Source organism: Leopardus geoffroyi, chromosome C1, assembly GCF_018350155.1.
Source record: "Leopardus geoffroyi isolate Oge1 chromosome C1, O.geoffroyi_Oge1_pat1.0, whole genome shotgun sequence".
NCBI classification, from domain to species: Eukaryota; Metazoa; Chordata; class Mammalia; order Carnivora; family Felidae; genus Leopardus; species Leopardus geoffroyi.
Genome location: NC_059328.1, coordinates 178,932,024 through 178,951,476, shown reverse-complemented (window position 1 = coordinate 178,951,476; position 19,453 = coordinate 178,932,024). Strand labels below are relative to the sequence as shown.

The following is a 19,453-nucleotide window of genomic DNA, read 5'->3' as shown; positions in this document are numbered from 1 at the left end:
TGTTTTCCAAGGTTATTCACTCTTCATTCTTGAAAATATAGTCCAGAACAAAAGACTGTCAGTATAGCTGCTCAAAAGACATTCATAAATATAAAAGATCAAAGGAGAATTCCTGGCTTCTTAGCCAGGAGCTACCCACATAAAGGAGACGTCACAAGTATATGGTAGGTGGTAGAAAGAGTTTTCATCAAGAAGAATAAAAAGGTGAAAATATTCCTCTTCCTCCTAGAAGACACCTTCCTTTTCTTTTCTTTTCCTTCTCTCCTCTTCTTTCCTTGAGAAAAAAACCAACATGTCATCAGGTTCTTTCTTTTCATCATGTTAATAGAATCATACAACCTCCTGCTCAAGAGGCAACTCAGCCTTTGAAAGGCTTTGAATACCACTATGGAGTTCAAAGGAGAAGATATATGGAGTGGCCAGCTTAGCTTCTCTGATTCTTTAGCCATTGAGGAGAAGGGCTTTCTTTTCTGTGGGATCATCATTCTTGGACTCTTATGGTTGTCACAGTAGTAAGACCAAGAATGAAGGATTCTTGGCCTTAAGAGTTTAAATGGAGGGGCGCCTGGGTGGCGCAGTCGGTTAAGCGTCCGACTTCAGCCAGGTCACGATCTCGCGGTCCGTGAGTTCGAGCCCCGCGTCGGGCTCTGGGCTGATGGCTCAGAGCCTGGAGCCTGTTTCCGATTCTGTGTCTCCCTCTCTCTGCCCCTCCCCCGTTCATGCTCTGTCTCTCTCTGTCCCAAAAATAAATAAACGTTGAAAAAAAAAAAAAAAAAAAAAAAAAAGAGTTTAAATGGAAAAGGCCATATGAGTTTAAATGGAAAAGGCCAACCAAGAAGGCCATCGAGCTGCCTCTGGCACAGAGATTATGCTAAAAGATTAACCAAACCTTACTGAGTCAGTTGGAGGATTTAGATCCCTAATCATACCCTGTTGTGACTCACAGTACCCCATTCCAGCACCAAACCTAATGTCCATACCCCATATTTGTCTACCTGCCTAATTTACTGTCACACCAATTCTTCTTAAACAGGTCCCTTTCACATGTTCAGATACCTCTAGGAGACTTCTATATGCCATTGTATCAAGTCTATTTTTTTAAGTTTATTTATTTATTTATTTTGAGAGTGAGAGCGTGTGCACTCACGTCGGGGAGGGGCGGAGACAGAGAATCCCAAGCAGGCTCTGCACTGTCAGAGCTGAGCCCAACACGGGCTCAATCTCACCAATGGAACCATGAGATCATGACCTGAGCAGAAATCAAGAGTCTGACGGTTAACTGACTGAGCCATTCACGCGCCCCTCCATTTTATTACCCAATTATTACCTAATTTCTAAGGAACACATTAGTACGTAATGAGTAGACTTAATTTTTCAAAAATGTCTTCCAAGAGTTGATTGCTAAATGTCACTATTTTCTCCCAGACAGAAATAGGACTTAATTTAGGTCAACTAAACGGTGAGTGTGGCTACTCAGGGTTACCTCAAATTCTAACCTATCACTAGTGCTTTCTTTCATTGCCTTTGCTTTTCCCTTGTACAAACTTTTGATGCCCTTAGAATTTGTGTCAAAGTTATTATGTACTTCCATGCCATTTTGCACAGGACAGGTCCCCATTACACAGCTCCTCATAGTCCCCATTGCTTATAAAGTTGTACAAGAAGGCAAATTACATCACAACATAAAACTATTCACTTGTGATCACATATAAATATAATTTCCAAAAGATATACTCCAAATCCATAAAGACGATTACTCCTAAAAGAGGTGAAAGCGAATGGGATGAAAATGGTGATGGAAAGGGCCCTCAGCTTTACTCATAATAGAATTTTGAAAGAAGAATGTATTCTTGTTGAGGTGGATTGTTTCCAAAGATGGCTACAACAATCTGTCCCATGAGGCTTACCCTTTATCCTGGGCCTCTGCTGCTCCTCTCATAGAGAGGGGGAGTCTATTTCCTATCTCCTTGAATCTGAGCTTGGTCTGTGACCTACCTACTTGGACCAATAGAATGCGGTAGAAATGACAAGGGAAGAGTTCCACAACCTAGCCTTAAGAGGTCCTGAAGATTTTGCTTCCACTCCCTGGGAATCCTGAGGCACCATGTAAACAAGTTTGGCTTCCCTACTAGAGAGACTAGAGGAGAGTCCCTGGAGGCTGAAAGATGGAGGAGAGAGAAATCCCAGCATTCTAGTCAACCCAGCTAAGGAGTCAGACATGTGACTGAGACCATCCTCGGATCCATTACAGGTGAACGAGCATGTCTAACCAGATGACCCATTCTAACTGTGCCCTGCCACATCAATCACAGAATCACGAGGACATAAAAGTCAATTGTCATTCTCAGCCACTGAATTTCAGGCTGGTTTGTTACATAGCAATAGACAACTGTTATGTTACTTGTGTTATGCAAAATTACTTTTAAAAAAGTAAGCCCACATGCAAACCTTTCTTCCTATCTAACGAGGAGCCTCTCTCCTCTCCCCACCTCAACTTCATGTGTCTAGTGTCTCCACTCATCTAACTGATGACACCATGTCTAACAATGCAGTGCAAAATCAATGCAAATCAATGCAAAATCAGGGCAAAGTGATTATAATGTGAAACTGAAAATCTTTCAAAATACGTAAGAAATCACGAAGTTGATGAGGGTAATGTTAAAGAAACCCCTGAATCATGGACAACTCCTCTGACAAATGAGAATCTGCAGCTGGAAATAGTTCACATTTAAAGAAGAAGAAAAAAAATCCATGCAGATGATGAAACAATAAGTGCTCAAAAAGGAATGTTTTGAATGTCAAAATTTAAGAGAGGCTCTCGGAAAACTGATGAAGCCCTCAAATATTTTTGCAATAATGACCCTTTTTATATTTGTCCACAGAAGTCAAATGGGAAAGGACATTGTATCATGATACTATATAATTTTGTTAGAAAATCATGCTTCTCAAAGTCAACATTTTTTATAAATTTTTTTTTAATGTTTATTTATTTCCGAGACAGAGAGGGACAGAGCATGAGAGGGGGAGGAGCAGAGAGACAGGGAGACACAGAATCGGAAGCAGGCTCCAGGCTCCAAGCTGGCATCACAGAGCCCGATGAGAGGCTCAAACTCACGGACCTTGAAATCTTGACCTGAGCCAAAGTCGGACGCTTAACTGACTGAGCCACGCAGGCACCTCTTATTGTCCCAATTTTAAAAGTGGATTTGGGGTACCGATTATCTGAGGAAATTGGGGTCTCTGTAAATATCTTCATCTCCCTAACTAGCGGCTGTAGTCTTAGAGAATGCTTTGCTAATGTCCCCTGGATAGTTCATCAAACCTAGAACTAAGCAGATAGCGGGGACTCAACAATTCAATAAATGTGATGACAAATGACCTGCCGATTGATTGGCTGACCTGTAGATTTTGCCACCAAAGAACAGCACTTTTCCATTATCAATCCCTGACCCAGTATGAGCTGGCATTTGTTCCTCTCAAAACTGTTCATAGAAGGCCTATTACAAACTTCCTGCTGAAAGCACTTTCAAAGGCTGGATACATTTAAAACCAATTCAAGCATGTAAAGTCGTTTTAGGAAATAAGCCCCACGTCCCAAGGGCTCAGCTGAGGAGGGCCATGTTTCAGAACAGGTGTGCCACTTGACTGAACAGGAATTTGGAAATGTCAAACATTAGAAGCACTTCAGAAACTCCAACTCAAGCTGCCCGACGTTGTACTTCTGGGCACGTGTCAATAAGTGACTTGCACAGATAGGTATTTGAGAAAATCTCTCAGTGCAGAACCAGAATTAGCTAAACCAAACTGGCATGGTAGGTTCTTAAAGAGACCATACTTTGGCTTGTTTGTTTGTTTTTCCTTTTGCAATTTTACTTCTCCAAAGAAACTCTGTGTTTGAAAAACCAGTCATTCAAGGGGCGCCTGGGTGGCTCAGTCGGTTAAGCGTCCGACTTCGGCTCAGGTCACGATCTCACAGTCTGTGAGTTCGAGTCCCATGTCGGGCTCTGGGCTGATGGCTCAGAGCCTGGAGCCTGCTTCCGATTCTGTCTCTCTCTCTCTCTCTGCCCCTCCCCCATTCATGCTCTGTCTCTCTCTGCCTCAAAAATAAATAAAAATGTTAAAAAAAAAATTAAAAAAAAAACTAGTCATTCAAAAATTCGCCTTCTACTACATGATAACCGTCCGTAACAGCATGACATATTTTAATATTCCTTAAGTTCAGGCACTTGCAACTTATTTTGTACCCCCAACCGCAAGAGTCATAAGAATTGGGCTACCTTCCTTGTCCTTATCAGGGTTACTTCCATCCACCTGAAAATTAAAAATTAACAGTGCAAGCTTGTCTGCAAGTACCTTTTAAACTTGGCCCCTCCCCGTTGGACACCATTCCTTCTGCAGCCCACCAGTCCTTCTAGGGCAAGTGCAAACAATACTTTCCGTTACAATAACTTGTATGCAGGAACACACACACACACACACACACACACACACACACGCACACGAAGCAGTGTTTCATCTGTAGCAAAGCAGCCAGAGAAAAGTTTACTGGCTCTAGCCAATTGGAGGCTGTGGAGCTGAGCCAAATTAGCATGTTTTTCTCCGCCTCTAGATGAAGTCATGATTGAAACATGGCCTTGAACTTCTTTCATAAAGGGATAGAAGAGTAGGAAAGAAAAGCTAAACCTGCAGGAAAGTGCCCCGTGCCGAGGAGAACGCGGTTAGGAAGTGTGCGCCTGCTTCTGAACCCTGAGTGGTTCTCAGTTCTGTAACCTTCGCCTCCCACTGGGTGGAGTAGGGCTTTTAAGAGCAGCTGGAATGCAGTTCCCCTGATCAGTGTAGCCAGTTGTTGCCTGTCTGAACCTCTGCCAGTCCTGGAGAGCGGTGCTCTGAGCTCAAGCCAGCAGGCCTCTTTCTGCCCGCTCGCTGCCGTCCTTCTTGCCGGAGAAGAACGTTCCCACCTGTCCAGCCATGGGGGAGGACGCCGCCCAAGCTGAGAAGTTTCAGCACCCGGGGTCTGCCGTGTGGCAGGAGAAGCCGGCCAGCCCCAGCCTCGCGCCCTCTTCCACGCCGAGCCCCAGCCTGAACCTGGGGAGCACGGAGGAGGCCATCCGGGACAACTCACAGGTGAACGCCGTCACGGTGCTCACGCTCCTGGACAAGCTGGTGAACATGCTGGATGCCGTGCAGGAGAACCAGCACAATATGGAGCAGCGGCAGATCAGCCTAGAGGGCTCCGTGAAGGGCATCCAGAACGACCTCACCAAGCTCTCCAAATACCAGGCCTCCACCAGCAACACGGTGAGCAAGCTGCTGGAGAAGTCCCGCAAGGTCAGCGCCCACACTCGCGCGGTCAAGGAGCGCATGGACAGGCAGAGCGCGCAGGTGAAGCGGCTGGAGAACAACCACGCCCAGCTCCTCAGGCGCAACCATTTCAAAGTGCTCATCTTCCAGGTCAGTGCCCCCCTCCTCCTCCTCCTCCCGCCCAGCTGGGATTCCTCAGCCCTCGTGGTCTCAGTCAGCCTGGCTCTCACAGCCGCTTCTACATCTGTCCTGCCTGTCAGGGATCCCCCACACACCAGGCGTTGTCCCCACCCGCCTTCAGCAGGAGTGTGACCTCCGCACCCGGGGGTGGGAATTTCTCAGGTCACGGCAGCCTAAACCCAAGGCAGTTGCCCCAGAGGTTAGTACGCCAGGCTCATTTGTTAGGGAGCACCTGGACGCACTCCATACAGGTTGGGACGGTGAGCAGGTGCGTGCACCCGAGTCAAATTCATGCGTCTCCTTGCATTATGAACTTGGGGCTCTGACTGCAGCTGTTAGCTGGACAGGGCATATTAATTCAGTGCCTGTTGATTAACTCTTTGTGGAAATGAGATAATCATCTGATTTTTTTTTTTTTAATCAAGAAGTCAAATTCATGACTGCTTCTCTCTTTGTCTAAAGGCTGCCAATGTTTGAGAAGCTAACCAAGTATTGAAGACTGATTGCATTAGAATTGAACTAGTCTCTTCTCTTAAGATTCTTGTCACCAAAGCAATCTTTGTTATTTTCTGGCAAATAATGCACTAAAAATACAGAGCATAACTCTTTACAGATACACGAGGCATGCTTCTTATTGCTCAGAGAAGCCACAACTGTAAAATAAAAGCAGTGTTATCAGTTTTAGTTGCCAAGGCTAGTCTCGAATATTTTCTCTTTCCGATGGTTGCCTTAGAATAAAAAGGCCACTTAATTTTTTTTAATGCATCAATGATGCAGTTAATGTAGCAAGAGGGTATCTGGGGACAGGGAGGTTGCGTGGGGCTGTTGTTCCGCCAAGTGGTGGGCATTTGTGAATCCAAGGGTAGCCCTGCCCAAGGCTGGAAGTCCTTCCGCCCAATGGAACGCAGCCAACACAGAGCCCAGGAAGCAATTGCCATGCCTGCCCCAGGGCTGTCTCCTTGTGACCATGTGAATAGGAGAGGATTTCAAAGCCATGGAGGGGAGAGGCTATAACCAACTGTTTGATTGTGAAAGGCACACAAGAAGAGCCTTCATCTCCCAAGGGAGATTTAGAAATTGGAATTTAAGCCGAGGGAGGCTTCTTTTTTCTAAATGAATCTGCTCCGCCAAGTTAGAACCTAAGCCTCTTTCCCTCCTTAAAAGGAAAGACTCATCTGGCTGTTTTTTTTTGTCCTCCCCAAATTGCACTTGATGTAAAGCTTCAGGCAGCTGATGTCCTCCTATACCTTGCAGGCTTTTGCAGCCCAGACATTTTTTAGCCTTTAATGCAAATGGAATAGCTTTTCATGCACCAGATGAACTGAAAAGAGATACGGTGACTGCGCCTTTCTTAAGCCATATAAGATCCTTTACTTTATTAGCCTAAAAGATATTAGAAATCTCAGCTCTCAAGGCATTTCTAAATTAAATACTGATCTCCAAACAAAACCAAACATGTGCAGACATGTTTAAATCTGAGTCATCAAAGGAAATTTTCCTCCCTCCAGTATGAATCAGGGAGATTATCTCTTGTCCTCTATCCTTAGTTAAGGGAGGAAGAAGTACCCAGTAGAGGAAGATCATAATTTGTCGGGATCGGTTTATGTTTCATTTTGCCGCGGATGTTCTGTAGTTGTTGGAGGCAGGGACGGAAGAGAGATGTGAGTAAAAATTCAAGAGAATTGTAAATCTGACATTTAAAAAAAACAACAGGTGGGGAACTTAAAGACTCAGGCTGCTGTTGAGCCATACCCCGGTCTCCTCTTTTGTCACATTGGATTGACAGGTGTGAAATTGCAGCCAGAAGTGGTCGGGATTCTCCATAGAGTGAGTAAAAGGTGAAACAGGGGTGCGCAAGACCAAGGTGGAAGCTAAGAGAATCCAAAGCAACATATTCAGGCTCCATTCGGCGCCTCTTAACAAGCCGCCCCCAAGGACCTTTTTTTTTTTTTTTTTTTTTTTTAAAGAGCAGGTTAGGAAGCAAGGACCTAAAGGCAAGGAACTGGAGCTTTCTTAAGCCATGTAAGATCCTTTCGTAGCCTGAAGGATATTAGAAATCTCAACTCTCAAGACATCGTAAGGTGGTTATTTTGCAAAAACAAATGTGGGTGCAGTCTCTTCGCGGAGAGTTGTTCTTTCTCTTAAAGTAGGGGCTCGCGGGGTAGCGGTCATGCCAGTGGATGGAATACTAACTTGTGCTGGAGAGTGCTCCGGTCGAGGGGTTGAGAAGATCTATTTTGTCACATAGACACTGGTTCAAATGCTAGTTTCACCGCTTGCCAACTATGTGATCTTGTGCACATTTTGCAGCTTCTCCAAGCTTCTGTTTTCTCATCTGTACACTGAGGATATGAATAGGAGCAAAACATTTGTCAGCTCTTTTAGTAAGCCCTGCATGCTCTAAGTATCCTTCTGTGCATTCTCTCATTTGCCCTCAACTTACAGAGGAGGAGGCTGCAATTCGGAGGTATCTATATCTTGTTTGAAGTTACTTAGTAACGTCAAGCAGTGAGGCGGGGATTTGAACTCACATATAATTGATTCCATGCTCTTAAACATGGATGCTTTTCCCTTTGTATCTCTCACAGGGTGAGGAATAAATGCAATGACCTCTTTAAAATGGTTAGTGAGTTACATGGTGTAAGAACTCAAGGAATGGAAGCTATTCCTGCGTGGATCTGACATGCATTTACACAGTGAAGGTTACACTTTAGCTTATTTAGACACATGGCTGCTGAGTGAAAACTGACCCCACCCTACTCGAGATCTGACAACAGCCAGGCCTATGCTTTTTAGATGGGACTCATTAAAAGCTACATACCCGCGCAGGCGCACACACACTCTCTTCCATTCCCTGCCATACGTCGTATGGCAACTACCATGTCGAAGTCAAGATCATATCCCCGGTACACCATGAGAGCAAAGGACTCTGCCCAAAGGGCCTACCCAAAATAGCCCCTTCTAGTGGCAGGCTTTACTGTGTGGCTGAGGGCGGGTGGGTGAGAGGGTAAGAAGGCAGAGGATACACGAGTTGCCACTCCATAGGTCATTTGTTGTTTTCAATCCCCTTGAATCCTATGCCAGACTTTCCTCTTCTAAATTCATTGGTTTTCTAATTCAAGACAAAAAAGTGGGTGTGAAAATTTTATGTTTTTTATGTGTATTTATTTTTTAGAGACAGCGAGAGTGCAAATAGGGAAGGGGCACAGAGAGAGAGAGGGGGACAGAGGATCTGAAGCAGGCTCTCTGCTGACAGCAGAGACCCCAAACGCGGGGCTCGAACCCACGAACCGTGAGATCGTGACCTGAGCCGAAGTCAGACGCTGAACCAACTGAGCCACCCGGGCGCCCCTATGTGAAACATTTTAAGACGAGAAAGTGAGGAAAGCAAATCTGTCACCTGGGCAGATGTAGCACTGTCATGTTTAGAAGATGAGGTTTCCAGCTTGTAAGGTCCTGTCGTGTCTTCCAGAATCTGCAGGTGCTTTTTGGTTGTTGGTTGCTCGGTTGGTTTGTCTACTAGACGCTTCAACGTTCACATTTTTTTTTTTAATTCCAACTTTTGTCCTTAATTTGTCCTATTTAAAATGTGTTATTTATGTATTTCCATGTGTGCTGAACTTACAAGCTCATTGTGGCTTTAAAGCCCCCTCCTGCCTTTAGCAGTTACTTCAAATTATAGCCACTGGCACCTAAAACTCGAGAATAGTCACCTCCCTTTGAGTGATGAAGCAAATTGTAAAATCCTTGTTAAACGTAGCAGCTTTTCTTTTTATATATAGTTTTTAGGATAGCCTAAGATCAATGTTTGAACTCAAAATACTGTGACAGGATCCAGTGCAAATGACATAAGACTGAAAGGGGTTGGTGATCAAAAATCAAATGCTAAAAACTAACAAGACTCATGCTTTGCCCGTAAGCATGGCTGTCTTTAACTAAACCTAGAGTTTATGCAGAAAATCAGTGCATTTACTATTAAAAGGAAATTTTCTCTGTTGATTCATGAGCCTAGCATTTCACAGCTAACTGGCCCTGAGGGTGTGGCGCCCACTTATGCCTTAAGGTTCTAGTAATGATTATCCCGAAAAAGCGGTGTGGGAATGGCTTCAAATTCAGGGAACAAAATGAGACTCCTCCTGGACAGCTTACACTTTCGTCCACATAAAATTGTGAAATTGGGTGAAAAGAGTGGAGGTTGGGTATTTGCTGTGGATACATTCGTAGAGAAGCAGGCCTATAAATGTGTTCAAATATTCATCATTTGGCTTCCTTCAATGAGATCAGAATTTTAGAACAGTGCTAAAAGTATAACATCTTCAGACTATTTTCTTTTTTTTTTTTTTTTTTCCAACGTTTATTTATTTTTGGGACAGAGAGAGACAGAGCATGAACGGGGGAGGGGCAGAGAGAGAGGGAGACACAGAATCGGAAACAGGCTCCAGGCTCTGAGCCATCAGCCCAGAGCCTGACGCGGGGCTCGAACTCACGGACCGCGAGATCGTGACCTGGCTGAAGTCGGACGCTTAACCGACTGCGCCACCCAGGCGCCCCTTCAGACTATTTTCAAGTTGATTTTTTTCTTAAAGACTGTACTTTCTCTATCCAAAACCACTGCTCTGAAAACTGTTAAATTATTACAGACGTAGAAGAAATGGCAATATAGGAAATCAAAGACACCTTAACATGACAACTCGCCATGTTTATGTCCCATTGATTAATGTTCCCATAATGGGATATTGGTTTCGATGCGCTCCTTATCCCGTCCCCTTTTAGTTTCTGAGACCAAATACTTGCTCTCATTGTTATTATTTACACTTATTGAACGTCAGCGCAGCCTCAGGCCTGTTAAGTGAATAGCTGATTATCGTTTCTTCAAAAGAATCATTGCTTTTTCTCATTTGTTAAAAAACTGGACTGTTTGTCAGATGCAGTCCTTCCAGGTAAATGTGGCCCCTTCCCTGGTTTTGCACATCTGTGTCTGTTGGAATTGAGTGAAAAGCATTGTCCGGTGCAGCTCAGGTCCTGTGGTTTGAATCCTTGTACGAAACAAAGCATGTTTGGTGTTAGTACTTGAGGAGATCATGTCTACAATTTTTTTAGTTATTGTTCATGGGATTTACATTAATATCACAAAATCAAATATCTTGGAGCTTGGAAAGTACCTTAATAACCATTTAGCTTAACCTCATTTTATATCAAAGAAACAGACGCCCAGAGAAAGTGACTAGCAAGGTTTCATTTTATTAATAATAGAAATTATGGAGTTGAACTGTAAAATGAGTAAAAACAAACACTGTATTCCCACTATGGCAAAGTTCATGCTTACTGGGTTTTCTGCGTCAGCTTTTAAATAATTCACAATGATTTGTTTTGTTTTGGTTTTTGTTTTGTGTTTTTTTGCTTTTTTTTTTTTTTTTTTTTTTTTTTTTTTTTGTGGGTAGCAAAGAATACCTAAGCGGTGTGATCTTAAAAAAGAATTGAACCCTTGATAACACTGAAAAATAATGAAACTTTTAAATCCTCCACAATGTGAAAGACTGCTCAGGGATTATAACTAATGCATTTTATTCTTATGACTTGCTGATTCTACCGACAGCTGCCTTAGGGGTGCAGTTCTAATCAATGGCTTTATCCACTTGGCAATCTATACCTCAGAAACACAAATTGGAGAAAACCATCAACGTGTAAAAGAGACCTATAAATCAGAATGTCAGGTGGGCATAGTTCCATTTTAATAACTAGTATTTAGAGATTATTGGATAAAAACATCCCGTGGACACAAATTTATGGTCCTCATATCCCTCCAGGATGCCACCACATCCCTCTGGGTCTGTGACAGGCTTCGCTCTTTTCGTCTAACAACAGGGATGATAAGTCTGTGACCCAAGAACACACTGCTGGCTTCTCTCCCCTTAGTCAAGCTTTTACGGTCGGCTTCCTTTTCTAACGCGAGTCATAGAATCTCCTTTAAAGCGTATGCATCTATATATGTGCAAAGATTTGCTTCCGCGAACTCCAACACAAGAAGTGCTCAGCGTGTTGGCGGGCTTCTCTGTGTTGGTATCTACATGCGCGACTGGGACAGCCAGTTCACGAGAATCAATAGAAATAGCAAACAAGCTGAAGTGTAAGGAAAAATGCCACTTCTGGAGAGTTCTTTCCTTCCTTTTCTCTTTAGTGCTGCAAGCACATCATTCATATAGGTTTGAAGTGTGCCGTTTAATTCTCCCTTCCTTTGAAAAACTCCTAAGGGTTCTTGTGAAAGGTCAGAACCCAGAGCAGCTGTGTCAGTGGCAGCCGAGTACCTTTTGGAAAATAAATCTGTAGAGCAAACCGTCGGCTGCTTCTGGGGGGCCTCTGCCGGGTAGAAGGGCCCCAGAAGTCAGCGCCAGCCCACGAGGGATTCCTGGTGCCCTGTTAGGGAGTCACAGGCCCTAAGCAGATCTATGAGTCACTAGCCCAGGTAAGCGGTGATAGAATGGAGGACGTGGAGTTGATCCTCCCCCTTGAAAGAGCTGTCAAGATTGGAATCTGTAAGAGAAAGCAGATCAGAACCATTATGACAGGAGGCTGAAGCGGGCAGAAGTGTCCCTTTCCCCGTAGACAGGTGAAGTCTCAAGTGTTTCCATGAGGCCTGTGTGAGAGGACTGAGCAGGGCACGTGCACAGGTCAGATTGGGTGCCTGTGGACCGTGTTGGTATAGAGGACGTACCGCCATGACATGCCAGTTGAATATCCGCCAGCAAAGCGCTTACAAAGCCCGACACGACGCGTACGTTCAGTTGAAACAAAAATAGAGATTTTTGAGGGGTGTCAGTGTTTTGTTGCTTCTAAAAAAAAAAAAAAAAAAAAAAAACAGGAAAGGTAAGGCCTCCGTGTGCTTGGACATCCACCATTCCTGTGTGACAGGAAGGGGCTTGCCCTCAGACTGGATGCCACGAGCAGCCACCAAATAGATGCTGTCCAGTAGACAGAACACAACGAACTGCTCGAGCAATTAAAATGACAGCAGAAGCATAAAGCAGTTAGCCAAAAAAAGAGATATCTCACTCGTTCCCACTTTTGTAAAGACACAGCCAGCTCGTCTGGATTGTGTCTGTTCCCACTGGGTTTATTTTCATAGCCGGCGTTGAGAGCCCTCGTGTAAACGTCCCAGGCGTTGGATAGAAGAGTTCGGTGGTTTCCCACCGTCCCTCAGCTGCCCTCACGCATGTGGTATCTACCACACAAGGCCGCTGCCTCCCCTGACAGCGCGCTCTCCTCAAACCTGTCCTTGACGGACATGTGCCGAGAGAGAGGGACAGGAGTCTCCCGCTCAACAGTAGCTGTGCTTTTGTAATAACAGAATTTACATTTAAGAAAAAAAACGCAGGATTGCTGAATTCTTTTGGAAGCACGGTCAATATGTCTACCTTTTTGTTAAGGTTGAAGAAAGGGACGTTAGCAGGGTATTCCTGTGATTACCCGGAGAGATTAAGGCATACGAGTTGTACCTCTTCTCTGGGAACCAAGGCTTATTTTTGAAGTTTCCCCTGAATTTCTGCTTCCTTCACTGAGGACTTAACTTTTCACTGAGTTCTTAGTTCCTTCCTTTCCTGCAGGCAGCTCCTGTCAAACCCTCCCAAGCCTTTTGTCAAACCCCAGGAGTAATTTTGCTTCTGGACCAAGCATCAGGGCCTTAGCTGTTGCTGTAGTCGGCCTCCCTGTCGGTAATGCTCATCCACTGAGAATAACCTCCTTCCTTGGAAACTGCAGCGTCCCTTAGGCCTCGGTTCTCATTTCCCAGTGGCAGCGGCAGTCACCGAACTTCCTTAGAAGAGCGAAACCCGTTCTTTTGTAGTCCTCAGGCGTACCCAGCGGAGGGGCAATTTCTATTCCGGCCACTCTCTCAAGGCTTTCTTAGAAAGCCACCTTATCCACCATGGGTTCATTCAATAAATAGCTGTTGAGCTGCCAGGAACTATTGTGACGGGGGCACAACAGTGAACAAGAGACCCAAATTGCCACCCTCATGGGGAGTACGTGCCAGCAAGATAGAGGCAAGTTGAGACTTGAAACATGGGAAAGTTGCTCTCTGGAAAAGTCGAGGTCATAAATGACTCGTGGGAATGCCATGTTTCTTTCCGATTTTTTTTACTTGGTCCGTCGTACTATGTTCCTGACCGTCTTTATGACATTAAAAATGGGTGGTTGTGGAGAGGGCTTTGGGAAACAGAATCTGTGATTTCTTTACTCTAACAAAGGTTCTATATAACCAGATTTTCTACTTACCTCTATCCAAGATTTTATCCTTTGTTTCTAACCAATTTATGGAATGGACTGTGGTATGAGTGTATGTGCAAAAGAGGGAGACACGGGGCTGTATTTTTTCCAGAATAGCGTAACTATTCCGTTCAGTGGTTAATAAGGAGAGGGACTTCTAAGTTTCTCTGTATCAAAACTTTGTTCATTTAGTTTCTGTAGGCAAAAAGTTAAAAAATATGCAGGTACACTCTTAGAATATGTGTTTGACCCTAACCCCAATGTCATTGACTTTTCGATCAATTAAAAGAAGGGAAATTCTTACTGTTAACATGAACCTCACCTGAAGTCTAGATCCCAGATAGACTTGTAAATGCACAAAACCCAGTTATGTTTCAAACTGGGAATTTACTGGGCAGTCCACCGTATAATCTGGTAAGGTTGAAGCTAAGGAAGAAGTGGGGCTCTGAAGCCTGGCCCACCTTGGCATTCCTACAGAACCCCGAGTGTCCCTGGGAGTGCGGTTTGAAAGTTGCTAATCGAGGTCAAGTCCTCCTGTTCATATTTGGGAGAAACTGAGACCCAAGGAGATCAAATAATCTGCGGAAAGCCACACAGGCACTCAGCAGTACAGTAAAGACTGAGACTCAGACTTCTGTTACACGTTCTTTCCACTGTGCTGGTTCTTTCCGTGAAAATGTGAAGACACCTTGCTGGCCAGCTCTCATTTTCCAATATTCAAAGAAAAATTTTAAAAAAGAAAGGGATTCCTTGGGCCCCTGGGTGGCTCAGTCGGTGAAGTGTCCAACTTTGGCTCAGGTCACGATCTCACAGCTCATGAGTTCGAGCCCCGCGTGGGGCTCTGTTCTGACAGCTTGGAGCCTGGAGCCGGCTTCGGATTCTGTGTCTCCCTCTGTCTCTGCCCCTCCCCTGCTCACATTCTCTCTCTCTTTCTCTCTCTCTCTCTCTCTCCAAAATAAATACACAGTAAAAAAAATTAAAAATTAAAATTAAAAAGAAAGGGATTCCTGTGCTGTGTGACCCAAGTTACCTGAAAGCAAATCCACCCACTTAGAAGAAGTGGAACACCATTGCCCTTGAACTCTGGAGGCAAGTTCTCAGGCTCTGCTCCCTGAGACACAGAGAAGGTCAGACCTTTGCCTCTGTGTCCAGAAACTGAGGGAAGAGGTATGCTGGGAATAGTGCAGGGAAAGGGACAGATTCCCGAGCTTCTGTCCTCACTCTTAGCTCTAGGTGGGGGATCTAAGTAAGTATTCTTGTCCAAGGAAGCCCTGTTTAACAAGAGAGCCTTGATAAGCTGCTTCAGAGACCTCCCTCACTACTCTAAGAATGGCCATGGTATGCGTCCTGTCCTTATTAATGCCCACATAGGATATCCTGAACCGCAGGGCTTCATGGGTGGGCCCCCAGTGAGGCTGGCCCTGCCTTCTCTTACTCTAAAATCATGTCATCAGAAAAATTAGTGTGCACTTCTGAATAGATACCAAGGTTGACCACACTTTTCCTTCTGATTCCTAGCGGGGGAGGAAACCTGATCAAGGCTTTACATGGTGTCTGACTCTTGAGGACTTCCCAGTTCTCTCCCTTGCCCCCATCTGTTATCTTCTAACTCCACCTCCAGTGGGATTTTGGCAGGAGCAGAGCCACCTGACCTTGAAGGAAGATGGGAGACAGAGGCCTCTTGGGTTCACAGTAACTTACTTTAGCTCCTTTATCTAGGCAACTTCCTGGTCTGTCAGAGCCACAACCCACTTCCTCCCCTGCCCGTCACTGATAGAGCCCTTGTCATCTGCCCTCATAATATTCCCAATAAGCATCCCTTGCCCTTATCCAGCCTCGGGGGAATGACTTGACCAGTTTAGAATTCACTCTTCATATTCGAGAAAACTGAAGCCACAAACGTGTGGTTTCTGTCATCCCCATGTGCCAGAAAGATACACACTGCAAATGACAGCAGCTCAGGACCGTTTGTAACATCTGTTATTAACATGAAATCTATCTACACTGTCCATCTTTTCAGGAAGAAAATGAGATCCCTGCCAGTGTGTTTGTGAAAGAGCCAGTTTCCAGCCCAGCGGAAGAGAGGGAGGAGCTTGCTGATGAAAACAAGTCCCTGGAGGAAACCTTGCGCACGGTGGACCTCTCATCAGATGATGAATTGCCCCACGATGAGGAGACCCTGGAAGACAGTGCAGAGGAAAAGATGGAAGAAAGCAGGGCAGAGAAAATAAAAAGATCCAGCCTCCGGAAAGTAGATAGCCTCAAGAAAGCGTTTTCTCGCCAGAACATCGAGAAAAAAATGAACAAGCTGGGGACAAAGATCGTGTCTGTAGAGAGGAGAGAGAAGATTAAGAAATCTCTCACTTCCAATCACCAGAAAATATCCTCAGGGAAAAGCTCCCCCTTCAAGGTTTCTCCCCTCACTTTTGGCCGGAAGAAAGTCCGAGAGGGAGAAGGCCCTGCAGAAAACGAGACCAAGTCAGAAGACACGCCTAGCAGCGAGCAGATGCCAGATGACCACGAGGAGAGCTCGCTTGCAGAGGGTCTTTCTGAAGCGTCCCTCCCCGGTGCCCTGGTGGAAGGTAAGAGCAAGGAGGGGGATGCAGAGAGGGAGGCCTCCAGAGGGAGTAACTCGGGCAGGGATAGCAACATCGACTTGACGATTGTGGAAGATGAAGAGGAGGAGTCGGTGGCCCTGGAACAAGCACAGAAGGTTCGCTACGAGGGAGGCTACCTGCTGACCTCTGAGGATGCAGAGCAGTCGGATGCAAGCCCGGGGCAGCCTGCCGTGCTCCAGGTGGACCAGACCGCCTAAACGCGCAGCCTGCCGGGCCCAGCCTGTGCTTCCGTTCCGGCGGGTAACCAGAGTCTGGAAACAAAGCCCTGCACGTGTCCGCACTACCCACTCACTACCGTGTTGTTGTCCAAGCAGCCCTCACTCACCCCACGGGAGCAGCGCACAGATGGACCAAGATCTACGATGAAGGCGACCTGTCGGGAGCGTCGCTTCCAACTTGTTCTTCGGTTCTGTTTTTGTAGAATTTCTCCGAGATTGCATGGAAGAAGAGAAGGGGCAGCTGCAAAACGCTGACCAATTTGGCTTAGTTAGAAAAACCAGAGGCTACTTGAGATCCTAGTCATGAGATGGGATTCATTTCTTGTCATTCCATAGGCTTGCCGAATCGTGTACCAGCGCTATATTGAATTTCCACTGAACTCTGTGAAGCTAATTATTGTATTTCAAGTGTGCGATATATAATATACATATGTATTTAAGCTAAGGACATACCTACTTTATATTATAAGAAAAAAACACACACTTTTTTAAAAAGGTAGAAGAGACAGTCTGGTCGCTTATTCACTTAATAGAAACCAATGTTTTAACTTCAAATGAAGAAAACATTGAAAGACTGTAATATTCAGCTCATCAAGTAAGATCTAGGAAAGTCAGGACTATCAGAAAAAGACAACTAAGAGGGAGAAGTTGGAAAATAAGAGAAACGGGAAAGAAGGAATGCCAAAGAGAATGAAGGCCTAGAAAAGCCATGTGCTTAGAAGTAAAATATTTACTGTATTAACTCAAGTATTCTTTTCCTTAAATAACAATTCTAAAGAGTTTCGTATATCCTTGAACAACACGTTATATCTTCACAATATTTTTATCTTCTAATATTTTCAAATAATATAAAAATATAGTTTACTGTGTTAAAGCTGCATTTTGCTTAATAAATAAAAGACATTACAGATCTTTCACCAAGGAGCTTTAAAAGGATGCCGTGTCTTTAACACCGGAACGAACGTAAATCTCTGAAATTAATATGTACTGGCTTTTGTAGGAAGTTCGATCAGACGACTCTTTCATGCTTTCCAAATCTAAAGTGACCTTTACACTCCAAATGATGTAATGTAGGTGTGTAAGATGTTAAAAGCAACAGGTTTGAGAAGGGAAGGATTGCTTTTCCTTTTGTATATGATGGTAATTTCATTCTAAGTCGTATTTTATTTATATATTAGTTTCACAGAATATTAATGGGATTCTTCCAAAAGCATGCTAGTGTTTATGTATATGTGCACCCTTATTCGGCCGGGGTAATTTTTACTCCGGTCTAACGTTATACTAAAACATTGCTTTCTCTATTTTTGATTACAGAATGCTAATGTTTTGAGAACACGACTAAATTATAGTGTAGAGGCAATTGTGCCAGGGAGCAAATTCCCTACCTTTAGTGTGTACCACTCACTATAAGTAACCTGACAAATATAAGTAACCCAAGACGGTATTAACAAACAATGCTTTGTTTCCTAAAAGGAAAAACAGGCTCAAGGTATTGATAGCCTAACCTATACAGCTGTGTCCCTAGTTGCCGTAATGTACCTCAAACATTAGATTGTTGAACTAACGATGCCTGTGTTAAAGAAGACTAAATAAACCAAAGCATGAAAAGTGTGGAACGATGTCAGTTTTTTTCGGCAGAGCAATCTTAGAACAAGCAGAGAGAATTGATTTGTAAACTCTCCTCCAAACGTAGCTGTGATGTCGATTGTCTCGGTCTTGATGTCCCCTGTTAACTCTGCTTTCTTTCCCCCTGATCTCATTTAGAAATCCAGATCTCGTTCTTTAGGTTTAACTTTCTTGACATCACCTTGCCAGCTCTGGAGAGCATCTGAATTTATTGCAGCAGCTTGATAAATTTGATAGTTCCATCTGCATTTTTGTTGTTTGGTACCAGATCTTATAATACCTTAAGTAGCCCTGCAAACATGAGTGTGTTGAACTGTGCATTCAGTTTATTCACACAGATAAACCTTTGTCTTCGGCAGAACCGCGCACTCGGTAGAAGACTTAATTTCACTCCGGGACCTAAGCATGCCTGTTTAACCTTTATGAAGTTACTGTCACTTCTTGCAGTCAGAGTTGGGGGATCCAGGGCTAATGTGATGTTTACATTTCCTTTCCAAAAATGCTGCTGCCGTTTGTTCCTATAAACTATCTGCATGTCACTGAAAAGCTACCCTTACATCTTTTTAGATTTTACTGACAAACGTTTATTCTGTGTTCCAAATTCAAAGCATTACGATTCTAAGCAATAAAGCAGTGAATGAGGCCAGATCATTGTTGGAAAACACATACTGTAGGGATTAGAGAAAGCAGCAGTTGAGGAAATGGAAGCTATTTATTCTGAATTATTGTTGAATTATTTGCATACCGGTGAGGCTAAGAAGTCCCCAAATTCGATATGTCTTCTTTCCACCCACCCAATAACCCATCCCTAACTTTATGTGCCTGGAGCTCAAGAACTGGATTAGTTTTCCCCCAAAGATTGGTTATGCATTAATAAGCACTGAGATCCATATCTCAGAAATATAATTCAGGAGTAAGAAGCGTCTATTACATGGATCACAAATCTCACAGAGATATAGCAAAGATGTCACTTTACTACAAGATTTTATTTTTAAAATATACAGACATATATATTCCAACAGGAAGATTTTCCTCTTTCCACTTAGGCATCTAGTATATGGCTGAATTTCATCTTATACGTGAAAAGACCCACACTGAGGCCAGTTGTGCACAAAATAAAAACTTTTCACATGCATTGTGTGATACCCCAACATGCTCCTGGTTTTGGCACTGCTCGTGCGTTTGAGTCCACTATCAAGAGACTAGGGGCTCCTTCGATATAGCCAAGCTCCTAGTGTAAGTAAAGGT

At 44.1% G+C, this 19,453-nt stretch overlaps 1 protein-coding gene across 1 annotated transcript; it reads left to right on the top strand.

The window, feature by feature from the left end:
* The first annotated feature begins 4,612 nt into the window (after nucleotides 1-4,612).
* CAVIN2 (caveolae associated protein 2) lies at nucleotides 4,613-18,192 on the top strand. The gene is made up of 2 exons (XM_045480568.1): nucleotides 4,613-5,451; nucleotides 15,764-18,192. The coding sequence occupies exons 1-2, from the start codon at nucleotides 4,969-4,971 to the stop codon at nucleotides 16,556-16,558; spliced, it is 1,278 nt and encodes a 425-aa protein (XP_045336524.1). The 5' UTR covers nucleotides 4,613-4,968; the 3' UTR covers nucleotides 16,559-18,192.
* The last annotated feature ends 1,261 nt before the right edge of the window (nucleotides 18,193-19,453 follow it).

What these genes read in the sequence shown, in the direction of transcription:
- CAVIN2 (XM_045480568.1), top strand. Translation starts at nt 4,969, where the DNA reads ATGGGGGAGGACGCCGCCCAAGCTGAGAAGTTTCAGCACCCGGGGTCT. An exon ending in TCAAAGTGCTCATCTTCCAG is followed by an intron (nt 5,452 to 15,763) that starts GTCAGTGCCCCC and finishes CCATCTTTTCAG; the next exon opens with GAAGAAAATGAGATCCCTGC.